Below are 20,553 nucleotides of genomic sequence, written 5' to 3'. Positions count from 1 at the left end.
TGTGTTATTTGTTCTTTCAGTACATACATAGTACCTCTTTAATATGAACTGTGCTTCCCTCCTCCTTCCTCTTCAATGTTCAATGTGACCTAGCTTTGCTCGCAGGTGGTTAGGTTTTGCACACTGGCCAGTTGACCTCTGTGGTCTTGACAGATGTAATCACACATACACACACACAGAAACTGTTGCTACAACTCACCCCACCAACCCTCATGTGGTGGGGTGAGTTTACCACTCCCTACTCCACACACGCACACATTCACACAGACCACAGGTAGTGAAGGTTGAAACCTTAACAGGCCCCTCACTCTGTAACATTATTTAAAAGCTACTGCCTGTCTAACTACAATGTTTCCTTTTCTTCCCATCTATTTCTTTCACACGCACACACAAACACACACGCACACAGCCTTCCCTACCTATGCAAGCCATGCAAGCTACAGCTACAGAGTAACAAATACGTTTTGGCTGTATTCCAGGCTTTTGGCCGACTGCTGTATCTCTTAAAAGCTTCCGTTGCCAAGGAAGAGCCACTCTTCAAACTCTCTCTTCTATCTCAGTTTGTTTCCTGCTCTCTGTAATCACCACAACATGTAGTGCTGAGTCCTACTTACTAGAAATTTCATATTCTCGGCAACACACCAGGGTTTCTCAATTAAAGAGATTAAGAGAAATATGTTTTAGGGCATGAATGACGGGTTTCACGGGGTATTACAGTCACTCACTCAATCACTCACCTCAGCTCCACCCAGCTGCCCAAATAAGGATTTTCTGGCCAATTTGTATCAGAATGTTACCAAATCACACATTCCAAATCTGTTATGCAACATGTTCCTTGAAACCCACACACAAAACAACTTCTGTCACATCACTTGCTGACCCAGGGGTGGGAATTTTGGAGACTCTAAGCCTTGGGCCACACTGCCTACCTCTACCTGTGTGCGACTGCTACCTCGCCGATGTGATGTGGCTCGCATGCGTGTGGTGTCCACATAGACAACACTGCTGCTGAAGTGTTGCTACTGCCAGGCCTATCTTTCTATATTTAGTTTGCCTATAATACATACAACAAAAGCCTTGTTAACAAATTACCTGAGCACAATAAAATGTCAACATTTTTCTTAGTTTAGGACAACATACAGACTGAGTGAACACAGCCTGGCCACAGAAAAGGGTCGCCACAGGCAGAGCTGACTACCACAAGAAGAGAGACTCTGATCCCAGTGTGACAGAGCTGCACTTTCTAACCTCATGGCCTAAATATAAAACACTAAGACAAAAAAAAAAAACACTTTGCAAACATTTCCCAAATTTGAATTCATATCAGACACACAGAAAATCCCCTATTTACTGTGAGAAATGCCCAATTGTGCAAAATATGTCTCCTCATGCCATGAAGTGAGGACAACCAGTGGAAACTCAGACTGATAAATAATTGTACAAATTTTTAAATTATTATTATTTAGATTTTTTTATATTTTAGTAATTATTTTGTTTTTACATTTGATACCGTTTTCTTTTTATTTATTATTAATTTTTTTTTATCAATTAATTATTATTTTTTTATTTTTTGTCTATTAATATACACACACATTTCCGGTATATTTATTTATTTTTATTTTAATGTTTAATATATTAATATAATATTTTTTTACACACACACACACACACACACACACACACACACACTTTAATTTTTCTAACACACACAAAAACACATATCTACTTTAATTACTTCAATGAAATGTATGGGGTTGATTGTTCTTATGTAGTTTGTATAGTTATACATTTATGCCAATAAAGCTAATTTGAATTGAAATGAAGGGAATTGAAATGAAGGGTCATTCTGTCCACAAAAGCTAGAGGGCTTTTAATCTGAAACGTGTTGTATACATGAGGTGTATGTCTTTAGTGAAAGGTGTATGTTTTGCGGATGTTGATATGATACTGTAATTTTCTATTCATCTATTTTAGCTGAGAATCGCTCTGGTTGGCGGAAAGAAATAGGTGAAACTGACTGTTAACATAGGTGCCAAAATGAAAAGCAAGGTGTTCTGCGATGCACAGATACTGCTTAAGCAGGAAGAGTGCCCACTCCTTATTTGTAAACTGACCATTTTAGTCAAATCAGTACAGTCGCTCCTCATTCTCAGACTAAATCCATGGTTACATAATTATTTTAAGGGTATTTGAGGATCTGACCTTTGCAATGTTGAGTTTTGTTTGTGTGTAATATTTTGTCATCCAGGCATTTAGCCTTGTGTATTGGAAAAGGAAATTGTCTTAAATGTAAATGTTACAAATGATTATTTCCCAGAGAGAACACCACTTGCCTCTCTAATCACCCATCAAGTCTTTCAAAATGACAGCATCAGAGCTTTGTTTGTTCTCTGGGCTGAACTTTGAACTGGGGAGAACAGGTTAAATAGTGAGGCTGAGGGTGAACAACAAAAACTATATGGAAAGGACTTGAGGGAGTGTAGATGAAAACTTACCTGACAGAGAGGGTAAAATCCCCCGGATTGCTCTTGCTGGGCCGAGCCAGGAAACTGCCGTGGACACCCCGGGTCAACAAGAGCTGCTCTGCCTCAATTCCAGTGATGTTTGGGTGGAACCACCTTGAAAGCAGTGAAAACAGGGGACAAAAGAGTGGCCTGTTAAACACCAAAATAATCCATGTGTCCATGTTAGAAGAATGTATACAATCTTTGTCCCACCCCCCACCAGTTTCCTTTCCTATGGAGTAGGACTATATGCTAAATTTTCCATTGTACTTCAGTACATAAAATTTTAAAGAAACAAAAGACAACGGAGGTGAAAGTGCCAACTTTCAGCTTCAATTTGAGGGTGTTCATATTCATATTGGGCCAACACTATAGGAACTGTGGCACTTTTTATACACCTCATACTAGTGTTGGGTATCGTTTAAAATTCTACGATACCAGTACCAAAACCAGTACCCTTAAAGTGACACCGATACCAACAGTAGTATAGAGAGTATTTAATTCGATACCTTGCATAAAAAGCCACCTGTTAAAGCCATAGTAGTTGATTGGTAGTCTATAATTATTTTTATTGTTGTTATGGACAAGCAAGGATATATATTTTATTTTTTTCTTATTTCAAATAACTGTTACATAAAAGTATTGCGAAATTGTATCAGATCCTCCTCATCCTAATTTATTGTCTCATGGGTAGTATTATAAAGGGGAAAGACTACAGCTTGCAAATGTTTTTATATTTGAATGAGGGAGGAGGAGTGAAATAGTTTAGTGACCAAATAAGTTGTGGGAAAAAACTTTTTTGATATACATGTGTTGAAAGTAAACAACGGAAAATTATTTTGTTAACTTTAAATCAATAAACTGAATTGAAAGATCTCCATGAGTGCTTTTTCCTTTAGTGGTGAGTTGTAAACCTCCTACTACTACACTAAAGAGTCTAAAGAAGCAAACCAAGTAAAGAGAGGCTGCACGTCCAGCCGATCACACCAACTACACCTGAAACAGCCGCAGACTCCGTGAGTAAAATCAGCTGATCGCTGCTGGTCACAAAAGCGTTTAATTGATGTGATGGATCATAACAATCGATCAGTGACAAGTGATGTGAACAGCTAATAAAAATGTACAGAGAAGTGTTAAATGATACCAGAAGATGAAACCAATGCAAAGTCAAGCTATGCAGGCCTATTTTTTATTTATTTTTTTAAATACAGTTTATGCTGCATGCACATAAAAAAAGGCGTGCTCTTCTCTTTCTTTTGTAGTGTTGCTTGCGTGGTTGGCTGCAAGCAAAACCATACCAATAGTAATTTTGCAGCAATCTGGCTACAAAAAGTATTGATTGAAGTACTGGTTTGACTAAAGACGTTTCGATTCAACTCAATACCGGGCTGTTTCGGTCCATACGATAAAGGTATTGAGTAGCGATACCCATCCCTACTTCACACCCAACAACTTGTACAGCTGTAGAATTTAGAAGTTTACTGAATAAACAGACTTTTCTTCAGTCCTGAGATTTTTATAGGGCATTAGTTTTATAAGATGGATCAAGAGATTTGACCTGGGTGGCATCAAGCTAATACGGTATACCAGGGTATTTAGATATCCCGACGGTATGACTTCTATTTCTTTCTATTAAACTGGGGATGCAGTATTGAGGTGATGTATTGTAGGCAGGTGATTGCCACATGAAAACTGCCTGACATCATCTTCAATGACGCAATGCGATAAACCTGAGTACTTTTCCAACAGTTGGTAAACACACAGACTGTAAATGCTCTGTATTTGTATAGCGCCTTTCTAGTCTTTGCTTTTTACCCTACATCGTATTCACACGTTCATACTAATTGCTATTCTAATTGCTCAAACAGAACCTAAAATTCACACACATTCATACACTAGCCACCACAACCAATTCGGGATTCAGTATCTTGTCCAAGGACACTTTGACATGCAGCCTGGAGGAGCCGGGGATTGTGGTTCACAGATCTATTCGATTAACGGGCTCTACCCACTAGGCCACACCCGTCTCTCGAGTGAACTGGAGCTTTAGCTTTTAGCCTTTATTCACAGACAAACTGTAACCTACACTGTACATACTGTGTTTTTATGGCATGTTTAAAAATGTCATTACTGGTTGGCATAAAACACATAACTACCAGTTTACCAGCGCAGGAATGTCGCCACAGACACCAGATTTGAAAACACCAGTGTACTGAAAAATATATAGACATTTACCTGGCTGTGATGGGCTTAATCAGCATTGTTTGCACTCGTTTGGAGAGGGCTTGTATGTAATGGACGCTCATTTCTAGTCGGAAAAGCCCGAACTTGAATTCCCGCACTTTCAAGAAAAGTTTAGCATTATTTCAGCGTCTGTGATGTGGTTCACTGATCTGTAAGTGTTAATCGGCCGTATAAAGTTTCAGCTTGTGACTTGACCACAGCTGCTAAGTGTGAATTCAAGTTTGATAGAGGAGGCAGACTTTTATAGTTACATTAGGTGAGTGATGGTCAAATAAGGGCATGTGTTCAGGCACTGTATGTCTTCTGTGATGTAGGCTACTTTTAGAACATAATGGATGTGTGGTCTATCCATAGACTCCGTTTTCAAATTAATGGGGCTACCTTTCATTATTTAAGAATAAAATTGATTATAGATCAGCAGTATCAGTAGTCTCTGTATGAATATTGTGCTTAATATTTATCTTTTCAATAGAACTATTATAATGCTAATCTTTTAGCGTTTTCAATTGTGTCAAAATATCATTACCAAGAATTTGAAAGTCTTACTTTACTTCAGTCAGCCTTTTAGGTCTCATTTATGTCATGTGACACCAGGCAGCTTTTAATTACACTTAAAACTGAAATTAAATCAATAAAAAAACTGGAGTGCTCCTCAATAACATTTTAGCATAAACTATCAAACTAACATCAAAAGGAGGCTGTATCAAAAACACTACACTGGAAGTAACTGTAACTGCACAAATAAAATACTGCATATATAAAACATGACATTTATGCTCTTATTTTAAGATCTATTTACAGACATTCATAACAATATCTGCAATCATGATTCTGGTAGTGCCTTGGTACATAGTGTACATCTTTTTCGTGATGAATCTACAAATAAATACAAACTGTGTCCTGTCCTGGTCCGAAAGGGAAGGGCACACAGGTTTACAGTACTGCACAGCTATTGATTACATGTTACTTCCTGTTTGCAAAACACTGCAGGAAAATATTTATCCCATCCCTGTCTCAGGTATGTTGACCGATTCTGGGTGGTCTACTTTTCCAAACCAAACCATATTCATTATTCACAGGACATCAAGGCAGTGCATCTACACACTGACACTTGCACTAGCCTGCTGGAGTGTTGTGTAAAAACTGTGTTTAATGAGTGAAGGACTACATTAATCTCGAAGAAGCAGTACGTAAGTACAGCAGCAACGTCCCAGTGAATGGCTTTATGTCAGCTGTGTGGATTTAGAGCTCATGTTTAAGCAGGGATCATTGGGTTAAACCTCCCTAACTACTTTGTGCCATTGCTGGCTAATCCAACGCACCATTAGCCATCCAGGGTCCTATGTGTGTCAAGGAACAGGGGTTTGACAACGCTGACATGAAATTGCACACATGGCTCAGGGGCATGGGGTTGTACATTTTGTTGGAGTTTCATGGGGGAAACGACATTTTAATTAAATCATAGCCTCCCGTCACCCATTGACCCATTTGTGGACTACCGTTTTGAAGCCTTGAGTTTGGCATATTAGCTGTCGCCAACTTGGGTTTTTGGAACCAGAAGTGACCTGTAGCTGGGGAGGAATAGCCTTTACTGAGACTGACATGTTGCCATGGTAGCAACTTGTCAATCACAAGGTAGGCATGCCCTAAAGCATACCCTTCTGAAGATTAGTTGATGATTAAGTTGATTAAATGGTTACAGTAATTTATACATCTATTAGTCAAGTGACAGAAAATTCATCAATGATGATGTTGATAATTAACATACTGCTGTAATGTTTTAGTTATTTATACAGTAAAACTACCAACCTTTGCAGCATCTCCTCAAATGTGACAATTTCATATTTGAAACAACTTTCGATTTTTGGATTGTTAGTCAGAATAAATTGTTAATTTGGAAACATCACTTTGGGCCCCTATGAAAGAATAATTGAATAATAAAACGAATAATGGATAAATTAACTGAAAATGAAACTGGTTGTTAATTGTAGTTCTAAGCACTATATTAAATCTGTGGTATTTTTGGGGGGGCGATAAGTAATAAAAAAACTGAACACATGCAAATCAACAAATCCATTTCAAATACACCCAGACAACAATGTATGAATCCAGAAATTAAAAGGGCTTTTCACAGAAGCATCGCTTACATTTTAAAGACAAATATGGATCTCTCTAGATACTCTCTGCAAGTATTCTTGCTGCTTGGAAATCAGTGATTATCAAGTTTTACTGCAGAACTGAATAGGATATATTATGAAAAGCTGTATATTATTACATTCAAGGAAACACCTGCACTCTCTTCTCCCTACCTGCACATGGAGAATCTGCAGATTCTAAAGCGATGTTCTAACAGTCTCTCAGGCTAATTTATGTATTTGTTTATTTTCTTGTTTTTTTAAGTAATGGAAATAAGAGAATAGTTAGATTGACAAATTAACTGAAAGGCTCAAGAACATTCAAATACTGAAATAACCCTTTAGTTGCAGGCCTTGGCTTTGTCTTTGGAAAGAAAAATGGTTGTAAATGTCAATGATTAAACACTAATTGGAAAACAGACTTTTTTTGACACTGATGAGACCAAATGAGTCATGGAAATCATGCATTTTACACGCTAAATCATAGGCTTTCACCACACACACACACGACACATTACAAAGGCTTATTAGTGATTAATATAACCCAGTGGAGAGCACCGGGTGACACAAGAGCCCCTTCATGAAGCTCATGGTGTGAAGATACTATCTGAAAGCTTTAACTGTGGGCAAGCATTTAGGCGTTTCTGTTTTTGCACACTGTATGACACAAACCCATGACAGTAAGATAAAAATAAGACTCATGTGTCAGCTCAGCAGCTCTTTTGGCGAACACAGACCACATTATTGTTGTGGTCACTGCTGGTGTAAAGGTCTGAATCTCATTTCATGTTAGGTGAAAAACGCTTTCTAATAATTTCTTCAATAACTCCTGAACCACAAAAAACACAACTATTATCACTGTGCAACTGTTTGAGTTTCTGTTTGTCAAAACGACTTAATTCATATTAAACGAACTGTGGGTGACATTTATTAAAACTAAATTGAAATGGCTTGAAATAGTTTTTTTGCTAAATGAAAATGTCACACATGGACGATTGCAGATGAAGCAACTGCCACCATTTTGTATTCAAGAGATGAATAAATGTGACACTGACTGCTTGTCAATCACAAAGCTGCGTGACTTTTGACACTGACAGAGAGGGAACACCAGGAAAGGGGAAGAAGAAACAGGTAAAGCGAGACAGACACGGCAGAAGAATCAGTAATGACACTAAATGTGTGATAGGGTTTGTATTAGTATGTAGACCAACATAAGACACTACACCGCTTCTTTGTGGTCATCGAGGACCCTCTTTTGCTGGAGATTAACCACAGGACTAGTTCAGTATTAAATAAAATGCCAAAATGTGCTTGATCTAAATATCAGTCCAGCCTGCATAAACAGAGTCTCTACTGTTAAAGTTAAGACTTAAGCAAAGCCCTGAACTGCACCAGCTCACGACAGATAGCCCACACCACACAAGACCAGACATCTGACACAGACTGCACCTGACCCCCTTATTTATCCTCACCGGGGGGCAAAACCCATCTGCTGCGCTTTCTCTCATTCCACGAGCTGAGGGAGCAGATTATAGGAGGAATTCATAAATAACAAATTGTAACCGATTACAAGGGGATTAGTCATAAAAACAAGTAAGGGACGGAGGGTGACAATGCCCTCCCTGTGACATTAGAAATATCTCTGGAAGTCTGTCAGGGAGGTTGGCTGGTTGAGCTAGGGACAGACCATTTGTAGACAGGAAATGACTCAAAGGGATGGAAAGAAAAAAGTGTTAGAGTGTAGTAGATAATACATTTAAGTGAATCCATAGGACATACTAGACGCATGTCCTAGTTGCAGAGTATTTGGTCCATAAATAGTCAGAAAGACACCACAGACACCAGTAGGTCATGGCTTCTGTTGGAGACTGTATGAAGACAAACAGAAAGAATGATGCCATGACAACATTCTCATTAAAATGCAATTCAATTTTTGTAAAGTGAAGAATGTATGGCAATTGCATTTTAATATGTTTTTGTTCTTGTTTACAATGGTTTATCGTGAATTTTGCCATTATGTTTGTTCTGTTTTATTATTGTTTATTTCCATGTATCTTGCAGAACCATATCTGAATTCCAAGAGGACAGCTTGAGAGGATTAATTTGAGAAAAAGTTCAACATATCTGTATTCATATATGGATGTAGGGATAGATAACGTGAAATGTTTTAATACTAGAGCTGACACGATACCTTGAGTTTTGGTACCTTTGAGGAATATACACGTTTTTCTATAAAACAACATTTAATAAAAGAAGCCAAAAAGTATCAAATGTTAAAAGCAGCTTTGCATAAATAAAGTCTAAAATTGGAAAGACAAAGATTAAAATCAGAAAACGTATAGGCCTGAGCAAAAAGTTATAGCCCAACTGATACTGGTCTGTATTTGGAGGCCAATCCTAATACGGATATATGGGAGTTTAAAAACATGCGATAATAATTCATTAGCATACAACAAAAACATTTTTGATTAGGTCCCTTAAATTGTTTTTTTAATGGAGACTGACACACATGAAAACAGGGAGCTCATGGTACGTGGCTATTTCTACAACAAACACTATTTATACATGTTATTGTTGTAGCCTATTACTCATATTTTATTTGACTACATTTTTTCCCACTCATCATAGCCCTTTTCTTATAATTCAATTCAAACTCACCATCACATTTAGGTTACTGTACTGAGGAGTTATTAACAGGTCATGGGTGTAAGCTGTTGGACAGATTACTCTGGTATTGTTTTTAATCCTACACAGATTCATACAGAAAAATAATAACAGTGGAGCAAAAATGCCTTATGTCTCTAATCCATATCTAATCCCTCACATCGCTGCTGTCACTTGTCAAATTATCAAAACAATGGAGATGGGCTGGACTCTGGACTGAAGGCAGGGGGACACCTTCACAACTCACTCAGTCTTAACAACTAGAGCGTACTCCTAGCCCCTTGGTAACCAAACGTCCTGAAACGCCCACCTTTAGAGAAACGCACACACACATCAATGCACAAGAAAGAAATGCTGTACATATGCACAGATACTTCCGCATGGCGAGGTCTCCGCATGCTCTCTCAAATTCACTTGTTATCCTTCAGCATTGGATTCTGTGCATTCAATTAAGCAAACTACAGCACAATTAAAAGGCATTATTTATGTGAAGAGGAGGAGTCAAAAGTAGTGTGAGGGGTTGTCCAAAAGCAGAAAATAGGGTGAAGTCGAATTGGATTGTTTCTGCCCTACCTCACCATTCTGGTCCAAGCCTGCCAGCAGCCCCTTACTTCAGCAGCCTCAGAGTTCAGTAATCCAGCACTGGGCACTGTTACACAAGAGAGGGCGGAGGGAGCGAGGGAGATATAGAGACGAAAGGGGGAGGGTGGGGGGTGCCTTTAAAAGTGTTACTGGGTTAGATAGAGTGAGACAGACAGTGAAAGAAACGACTTTGTAAGTGTTAGAGCGAGGGAGCGATTGCAAGAGGGAGAGCGAGTGAGGGGGCGGGGGCCTTTTAATCTGGGATTTGGACGAGCGTGAGCAGGCCTGATACCAGCACCCGTCAGTGCTATCAGTCGTCCCCCGCCTTCGCTCCTTTCCCACCACTGACAAATGTGACAGGCGCAAACAGACTGGTCCAACCACCCTCTGCTTCCCTCCCTCAGACTAGGACAGCGGCTCCGCTCCAAAACCCACTCTGTGATCCTAAAGCTAACAGAGCTTGGTTGTAACATAGACCTGACCGGGCCAGGACAGATCAGGGTGTCTTCCGAGAGCTGCTGCTATCTTGTCGGAGGCTAAATGTAACAGCTGTGCTGCCCGTGCCTGGAGATTACACCTAATCGTGTGGCATAGTTACACTGGATCATAGTTAGCCCATGCCATGCTAAACCCCTCAATCCAGCCAATTCAGCAATATGCCATTAAGCTATTCATTTGGGTTAGGGAGATTTGTAGGTGAGTTTGAAAATAAATACAGAGAACAAAAGCACATCAGTATTAGACTGTAGTGTAATATCTAATGGTCTTACAATGGACAGGTATTTTGATTTCTCTTTGCATTAGATTTTAGTAAAATGTGGTCTGTATTACGATTTTATTCCTGTCCTTATTGATCATAGTTTCGTCTTTGTCTGAGAAATACTGGATAATAAAGGTGATTCATTCATTTTTAATCACAGCTACTGTGTGTTTGTAACTACATACCTGAAGACTGACAAATAACAAAACGGCTATGGTAGCGGCTCTGGAAGTCTATAATGATCATTGTATAGACAAAGTGAAAATATATGGCCATAACCAATAGGTGGTGGGGCATTTCACACACACAAAAAAAGTCAACTTCATGGTGGTGAGAGGGGAAAAGTTCAGAGATCTTTACGATTCATCCTCTGGGGACCATGTGTACAAGATTTCATGGCAATCTGATTGTTTCAGTCTGCTGGATTGACCTATTGGCAGAATTTTCTGACACAGATCTTTGATTTCTCAAAATCAAAGATCAACTCTTTGGTGTTGCTGACGTTGAGTTTGTTGCATTTTGATTTTGATTCTGATTCAAGCACAGATCAAACTAGAAATTTTTATTTAATTTTGTATTATGAAACTCATTTCCCAAAATGTCACTTATGCAATCCTGGCTGCAAGGCTCTTTATGCGTTTTCTGGGAAGCCTTTTTGAGAGAATATATTATTTTGTGATCTGGCTGCCTGTGTTGTCTAAGCACAGGACAAAATGTATTTGCCCTTTCTTTTTCAGTGTTTGTTGCTCCATTTAATGATTAACTTTTAGGCCATCACTCGTCACATACTTGTAAAACAGATGTGGTTATTGGGAACCAGTGACATAAAGAGTATTGAACTGCTCATTTGCTTGCAGATGTTCAAGTGTTATATTTAGCAACGTAAGTAAATATGATGCTTACAGCCAGTGCTCTTGATGATTTTTTTAATTAAACACTACACATTAATTTTGTCATATGAAAGTAAATTGTGATTTAATAAAATAATTGTACGCTGCCATGTGTTTATTATCCTGTTATAAGCCACAGTTGGCTGCAGGGTCCCAAATCAGAGATTTTCAAGTGTACAATTAACCCTGATGGTTGTAGAATCAATTTTCACACCTAGAAGATTATCACTTTATGGAACGTTGGCCCTTTTTCTTGTGACTCCGCTAACCAATTAACAAATTACATATCTGAACCTGCCAGCCTTGTTTAAAAGGACCAGTTAAATGCATTTCTAACAAAGAAGAATATACTAATGCCATGTCATAATATCAGAATGTTTTGTTTCCTTATGTTGTACTCATAGACTGTATATAAAAAGGTTGTACTAGACCTCACTAATGATGAAAATTGAGTGCTTTTAATGTGTCTACAGTAGGGCGGGGCGATATGGCCAAAAATATTATGATAATAAAAAATGCCATAACATTTGATATTGATAATTATTATTATTATAAAGGTCAAATTATAATTTCTTTCAAGTTTAAAGGCTGATTTTGCTCCTGAGTGAAAGTTGAAGGAACCAGATATTTGATTTTGGTTTTAAACTTCTCTTTATGGTCAGAACAGACACTTGTTGCCAAACAGTGGATGACTTAACAAATCTGAGGAAGAGCATTCAAAACAATTATGATGAAATCGTTTTTCAACAAATATGCATGAGTAAACTACTTAAACTGTTTAAACTAAATCTGCCACAGCATTACACTAACACTGTACAGATCCACAGAACCAAACTCACATTACTCTCACATTATTTTAGTGCAACACTCCTATTTAGTGATGTGACTTATGTCCCTAAAGGTATGTGTAGCCTTTTATTTAACTGAAGGAGTACAGTTGTACTGTTGGATTTGAGTCACATTTTGCCTTTAAAACTGTAAAGAATGCCCTTCCTATACAGCCATGTTCATATCCCCCCCTCTCCTCAGATCATGACTGCAGGAGCAAGAGTGACTCAGGACTTTCCGAGAATAGCCTAGGATTCCCTTTGACAATCACCAGGCGCCCTATTTCCCTGCATCTGGCCTTGGGCAGTGAGAGAGGGAGAGACAAAGACAAGACAAAGAGAATGAGATTTCAAATAGCCTGGTTTTATCTGATGAAACAGAGACAGGGAGGAAGAGAATAAACTGAATGTACTGTGGGAGAGACAGAGGCAGCTAGGAGCTGCAGGTTAGGCCTCGAGGTGGTTGAGGGGAAACAGGCCCAGTGTGCACCCAGCCACCACTCTATCCTATTACATAATTTCTCAGGTTCGATATAGCCCTGGTCTGCTATTTAAAGCGCACCCGTCTAGGCCCCGCTGACAAAAAAGTGATATACTTAGTAGGCGCAGTGCAGCATGAAAGCCTCTGCTAGGGCTATATTGGTCACAGACAAGCCCTGTGGTGTGGATTTTCATAATGTCGTAGATATTGTTAGCCCAGCTGACGATCCAGGGTATTTACATCAGGTGCAAAATGCGGACCCCCAACCCTCCGCCCCCACTCGCCGGATGCCTCACATTTCTTGGTAGCACCAGGCAGACAGCTTAGTAGAATTAGCTAAATGACTAATTCCAGCAATCACTGCACACGTGCATACAGTTTGTTTTTCCAACACTTGCACACATGCAACCCATCAAGCTGGCCAACTGATTAATAGAAATGCTAGCAGTGATATGATAAATTGCCAAATGCTTTCAGGTTACTCAGGCAGTTCTTTAATAATGCAAAAACAACTAATAGCACAGGGTATCAATAGTTTGTGGCTTTTTGTATTTACATGAAGTAAACAGTACTTGTCAAACACTGAGTGAAAGTGGCCCTGGGCATTGTTGGTTAATAAATAACCACTATGCTTTTTTCAGACATAGCCAACCTTTTTAACAGACAACATGGAAATCCAATGTTCAGGGAACAGATACTAGTTAATACACACAGGACGTTTTGCCCAAAATGGCAAAACACCAGATTAAAAAACAAACTGTGGGACAGAGTAATCGCTCAAAACGTCTTTATGATTTTAACTCTTTAACACAGCATATTCTCTGTACTAGACAAGTATTTGAAAAAGTAGTTCTTTGCAATTTTGCCTGACCTCTTTGCAAAAACTTGGCAAAATTTATCAGGGAGCAAGAGATTAAAGTAATGGAATAATCCCTTTTTCAATTTGGATTAAATAATGTACTGGCAGAAATACAGTATGTTTAACATTAAACAAATTTTTTTTACTAAGATGTCATATTTGCAATTTATCAACAATGTCAAATTATTTACATGTTCTCCTTTTTTCATTCAAAAATTATTCCAAAACATGCATCTTCAACAAAAGAGGTTTTACAGTTTTTAAAGGGGACTAGGCCTACAGCTAACAATGATTTTTGAAGCTTCTATAGATTATTTCAACAATTCATCGATGAGTCGTTTAAGAAGTACTTTTGCTTGGCGGTGGCAACCCCCCCCGACCGTAACGGGATCAGCTGTGTACGTTTATAGGTCATAGATATTTATTAGTCCTTTGGGAAATTCATAGTGTGTCATACAGCAAACATCAGACCCAACAACCAGACAGCTGCTTTACAAACACAAACATCACCCGGGTGCTCTACAAGTTATACTAAAGGCTCGTGCAGACTACACGACATTCAGCGTCGTTCACACGGCTGCAGTCTTGAAGTCGTTGTGCGTTCACACTACCTGACTGATCAGTGACAGGGGGTCACACTCTACAGGAGCTGACAGCGGCTGTGTCACCCGACGCTGGTCTCCAAACCACGTTTTGTCAAGAAAACACATGTGAAATGTGAAACGGGAAATGAGCGATCCTGCACACGAAACAGCTGTTTGTTATTATAAAGATGGCGATTATAAAGACAAAGAATCTGGGTGAAGGATGGATTAGCACACGCAGGTAGCAGGAAACGTCTGAGCTACAGGGGGAGAGCTGCAGGTGAGTTAAAAGGTGCAGCTCCCGACACCCAGTTAACTCCTGACTGTGAGGTTAAAACTCATGGGCCAAAAAGGAGAACAACAAACGCAAGTGTGCACATTTTCAGCTGAGGACTGTGGCTTACTTTGGATTCAACTCAACAATCAATCAGGATTTCAGTTAAATGCTAAAGTTGCCGTTACGGTTACCTTGTCTGTGGTCCGCTGGCAGAACACCGGCTGCTTTCTGATCAGCTGCCGTCGTGCTGTTGCAGAGGCGATACAAGTTTCGTTTTACGGTGGACGGACGGTAACATTACAGAGTTGTTGTTTTCTTTAGCTTGAAATAATCCCATATTTTGGACACTTTCGTCTTTGTCCCTCACTCTCCCTCCACTTTGCAAACAGCTTGATTCTAATCACGTCGTGTTCACAGTGTAAGGGCGATGTGCGACAGTAATAAATGTCCCTGCGAAACACTGTGCTGTAAAGTTAAATGGATTAAACAAAGCATCGATGCATTTTATTAAATCGATTTTATTGATTTAATCAATGAATCCTTTCAGCCCTAAAGGGCACAGCACATTATAGATGTGGCTCAGTTAGGCATATAGTCCTGTTCACCTTGATTACAGGAAAAGGTTACTGATCACAGTCTTATTATTGAAAGCAAATATAGGATGATACTTCGCTAAGATTTTCCATAACTCATTTTACTATGCAAAAATAAGTGCATACTAGTTTGACTGTAGTCCATATTTAGTGCCTACATACTGGAAATAACAAATGCTGAGATACTCATACACGCTTACTCTAAAAATAATTAATCTTACACATTTTAACCATTCAAAGTGATGACACACCCGTAATGGAGAGAAATACACAGCAGATATGGTTTGTGACAAACTACATAGGTGTTAACCTGTCTGCAAAGAGAAGTTAAATGGTAAATATTAGTAAGCGGGCAATCATGTTGTTCCTCTTTTTCAGCCAACTACTTTCACCAGCCAAAGATAGCGAGACAATGGCACTTCTTACTGGAGTGAATTTAATATTCTGTTTGTAAGTCTGTTATCTCCAGAGAAGACCAAGAAACAACATTAGGTGTGGCAGTATTAACCTGATCAAATCTGAGCTTGGAAGTGGAGTGTACTCCTGATATGTTCAACAGCAAATATTTGACATACACCTTTCTAACGTTTTAAGCGCCTTACACTTTACAATTAACCCCACGCGTGTGAAGTAATATTTGAAAAGTTTTAAAATTTTTATGATGTTTCGTCTCCTATACTCTATCTGCATTGTTGTGTGTCAGTGCAAAACATTTATTTGGAAAGAACTAGCAGCTGGTACAGAGCACTCCTGGAAATGTTGGCAGTGTTATCTTATTCCTCCACATTGGGCTGTTGTTTTCCTGTCGGCTTATCGAGAAAACTGACTCACTGCTCTCAGCTGGTCAAATGAGTTTCAGTGACAGATGAGGTCTCCTCTTTAAACAAAGAGGGGTAGAGGTAGTTTCCAAAAGAGGAAAGTTTGTAATACTACACAGAATCAACTGGCAAAATAACACGGAACAAAAACATTAAATGATTCTGCATCATTACCGCTTAGTCTGGGCCCACAGCTTTATACTGAACTCATTACAATGCTTAATCATTGCAACGTTGATAGTACAATCACAATGAGGGACAGTACAAATTGTTCCTTTATGACTAAACCGTCATAAATCCTCCCTGCAAAGACAATAATGACAAAGTATGTGGAAACTCCAGCCCTCCCCGATAGTATGATGAACTAAACCTCCTGAAATGGGGAGTCTGAGTGATACAATCAACAGCAGAGCAGGTCTGTCAGATCGAGATGGCGTGCACTGTAGTATTGTACAGTGCAGTCATGCATATCTCAGACAAACCATGGAAAGTGGCAGAGATGAAAACAACTTAACTTTGTCTCAGTGTTTCTCTCTATCTCTGATCTTAGCCTGCTGGTGGCTTTGGCCCCCCGGGCAACTGAACACTTGGCCCTCTGTCAACTCACAAGTGTTTATTGTACATGTCTGAGAAAAACATACACAAACAAACACAAATATCTGTGAAATGAAACAAACTTCCTTGAGACTGAACTCCAGTGACAGAGAGAAGTTAAGAGTTTCATAGTTTTTTTGCTTCTATTTCGATCAGTTGCGAGAACATTTCACTAGCTGGCCTTATTGAGAGGGCACCACTAGACAACACTTTTACAATGGTGTCTACTGGTGACAGTTTTTACCGAAGTCCAATTTAATCCAGTAATCTGAATCACATACAGTATTTGAAAGTGTAAATAAAAAAGTGATAAAAAAATGTTTAAAAGAATTACACACAATTTCTATTAGCCTAGTCAGCTAGATTAGGCTGAATGATTTTGATAAAACATCTAATGAAGGTCATTTTGACTCATATTGCGATATGATTTGCGATACTAGGATGAATGATAATTTTTACATTATTATTCTCATTTTCATTGAAAAAAAAAAAAACACATTAAAATGAATTATGGTGTGATCTGTACCAAACATAGAGGTTTTCTTAAGTCTAGAATATGATGTGTAGGCCAGGACATCTCTGCAGCACATCAATATTTAATTTAAAATTGTATTTTGACCACACATCACCTTTAAGAAATATTGCTGTAGGCCATTTTGCAATTTTAATAAAATTTAAATTAACTGTTCAGCCCTAGCCTATGCTGGTAATGTGCGGGAATGATTTACCCACTTATGTGCACACACAAAGTTTGGTTAAGCTCTTAATCTGTGAATTCAGGTACAAATAAATATAACCATCAAACTGAAAAGACATCCTTGCAATTAGTCGGATGAATAATCAGCCACTGCAGCAAGTTTACAACAATTTGGATTTATTTTACTTGATAGCTTATGCAAAGCGGAGCCACACGCAGTACCACTATAGACAAAACTATGTGTTGTAAGTAGGTACATCCTTGCTGTAGGGTGTACCAGGAAGCGGTTAAGAATGTCAATGGTCCATGACTATGGAAATGTTGTTTGTAAGGTCAAAAAGGTTTGCTTTAATGCACCAGCCAGCCTGCCAGCTGTTTCCAAACTCCCTTTGATGCACTAAGGTCAAAGCCATATCTAGCAAGATCATACTTTGCCTAATTACATGGTCAGAATTAAACTCAATTTCAAGTTTTGTTCTGTCCGAGGAGAAATAAATGCCTTTGTGAAGCTGGATTAAGGTAAAAATCAGTGGACTGGTCTTTCAACCTTCACATCATTATCTCGAATACAGGACACAACGATCACATATCAAACACCATGTGATACGATACATCCGCTATCTTTTCCACCCATATAGTGGCAAACTATTTGCATCAACTGCACACTCTCTGACTGCCAACACTGCATTTACTTGAGTCCACAACAGCCTTAATGGTCATAATGGTCAAGATACAAGCCGATTGCTGGAGTCAACATTTCAGAGGTCACCTTGCACAGAAATCTTTACCCGGACGAACAGTTGGTAAACTTGTGCGGACTATTAGTTATGATGAGGGATACATAAGTGAATGGTTGCATTTCACTGCATGATTTCCCACCAAATAACGCTAGCAAAACAAACACTTTAATTATATTTATTATTTTTACTTGCATATGGCAGGTAATATAACAAACGGTGTACTGGAAAGTATCTGGAAAGGGCTATCGAGGAGAATCTGACATTATTTGAACCAGTAATGCAAAATCTACAGTATTACATCTCAGTATTACATACAGTCGGCCTACATGTATTTATTCATGTTTACGGTGTTCAGCGCAGCCTCCTGTAGCTCTTAAACTGTCACATGTTAAGCTGGTCAATGTTTCAGGGAGATCTACAAATCATTACTAGTCCACAGATGCACATGTGGTTAATAATATGTAGGAAGAGGACAGAGTCATTGGTAGGAGGAAAACATACCGTACAGATTTATGAGTAAAACAAGACTTAAATAAGTTGTTAGTGTACAGCAGGCCACTGTCTTTGATTTAAAAAGATGCAGGCATTGATTATAAAATAAATCAATATATGTTATGTGTATCAATGAGTAATTTTATATATTGAATACTTTATAGTCTTTTAAAGTAACTGTTTTTAAGCTCCAGTTACAAATTACATGCACACTTGAATTGTTTTCGTAGTTCTTGACAATACATGAAAAGAGTGAGAGTGAATGACACCTGAAACACATGTTTGATCTCAACTTGAGTTTCTCCTGAGCTTTTACCAGAGTGCTCTTTTTAATGTGTTATGTTTTGCTATAATAGTGTCTGTGTAGGACTTGGATTCACAGGAAGCTACAAGCCAATTTCCTGCATTGTGCACTCACAGAAACAAAGAGGACAGATTCAGAAAAAGGCAATAGCACTACATTAGTCGTAAAAGTGACAATAAAAACGTAAATGTAAGGAGTTTTTCATATTAAAGAGGACTCAGGAATAAATATAAATCATACCATTCCTAAAAAAAAACTTGCGCACATAATGCAAACTGAGTGTTAAAACGTGAAAACAGAGCAACCTTAGGTAGATTTGAACTCCACTGTTTTTTTTTAACTTTGCAGCAGCTAGCTGAATTTAAGCACAAATTGATGTAGAGTTACAGCTTTTTTAAAGTTTCCAACGTTGCCACGTCTTCTTACCACCATACTTTATACGTATGTAACATTCAGAATTAACCAAACAAACGTATAATGAAGTTTCTTCGGATGAAATGTGACTTTGAGAAGTCAAGTGCCTCCGTTACAAGGGTCTGTGGCACGAAAAAGTTGAGGCGCCCCTGCTTTCCTGCTGGCGGTCACTTTAATCTCGCCCGTACAATCTCTGACCACTCGTGTTGTGTAAAGCGGCGGTTTAATATTACAGCGCGATTAATGACCGTTTAAAAAACAAACTCCACTTTACCTGCGAGATGTCATAGCAGTCTCTAAAAGCTGTCAAGTGTCCCCAAACGTTCCCCTTTCGCCGCTGCTGAGTCGCTGTGAGGAGTGAGAGATCTGTTGAACCTGCGTGTGGAGCTCCACAGAACTACTGACACGTATTCCGGTTAATGCCTTCAAAACAAAGGCCGTGATTTATAGGCTCATTAAAGGGAAATCCGTAGGCGGATTATGTCAAATATTCCTGTACTGTGTTTATGTTATTATATAATTGTATTAACTTATTGATATTTTCCGTATGTTTGCACTGTTCCCGACTTCTGCAGAGACATTTTGATTCAGATATTTTTCATTTTGTTGGACAATTAAAAAAGATTTCTGTTATTGTAAAATTCTTCATATACAAGCATAGGCATGTGCTAATTTGTTAACGTCAAACTATCTGGTATTTTGATGTCTTATTGATGTAAACTAGCCTACTATAACATTTAAGAAGGCTTTTTAGGTCGGCCTACCTGTTCTTTTGCCATTGACCGTTTTATACTTTTATTTTGCAAGACAGTCTTCTTTTCCTGTCCTGTTCTGAACAGCCCTAGCTAACTTGATGCATTCAGAGAACATCAAGAGTTCATGTTTTCAGATTAATATCAAAGAATAACATAACAAGCTAAAACATACCACAACATGTTGTTTAGCTGTTGTCCATGCTGGAAGGTTAAAACATTTTATTTGCTTAAGTTATGATTAGTTTCAAAATGAATAACCTATTGATTCCGATTTTTACTATTTAATTCATAATGGTGTTTAGGAGCAGGACAGTAAAGCTGTAGGCCAACAACCTGTAA

The 20,553-nt window shown here is 38.6% G+C and overlaps 1 protein-coding gene across 3 annotated transcripts in view; it reads right to left on the bottom strand.

Annotated features, from left to right (window-relative positions):
* ptpn11b (protein tyrosine phosphatase non-receptor type 11b) overlaps window positions 1-19,867 on the bottom strand; it is a 43,885-nt gene extending 24,018 nt beyond the window's left edge. For 2 of the 3 annotated variants that reach the window (XM_038723331.1, XM_038723332.1), the window contains exons 1-2: window positions 19,734-19,867; window positions 2,496-2,618 (exon numbers count right to left, since the gene is read on the bottom strand). In XM_038723331.1, the coding sequence (XP_038579259.1) occupies window positions 2,496-2,618; window positions 19,734-19,747 (137 nt within the window). In that variant the 5' untranslated portion in view covers window positions 19,748-19,867. Of the gene's footprint in view, window positions 1-2,495; window positions 2,619-10,120; window positions 10,248-19,733 lie in introns of those variants that run through there. The other variant, XM_038723333.1, reaches the window with a different exon arrangement.
* Window positions 19,868-20,553: the final 686 nt, after the last annotated feature.

Source organism: Micropterus salmoides, unplaced genomic scaffold (assembly GCF_014851395.1).
Source record: "Micropterus salmoides isolate LMB-PRFRI ecotype aquatic unplaced genomic scaffold, ASM1485139v1 Ms_hic_scaffold_16, whole genome shotgun sequence".
Classification (NCBI taxonomy): Eukaryota; Metazoa; Chordata; class Actinopteri; order Centrarchiformes; family Centrarchidae; genus Micropterus; species Micropterus salmoides.
Note: the sequence above shows the minus strand (reverse complement) of the source record. Positions and strands in the feature narration are given on the sequence as shown.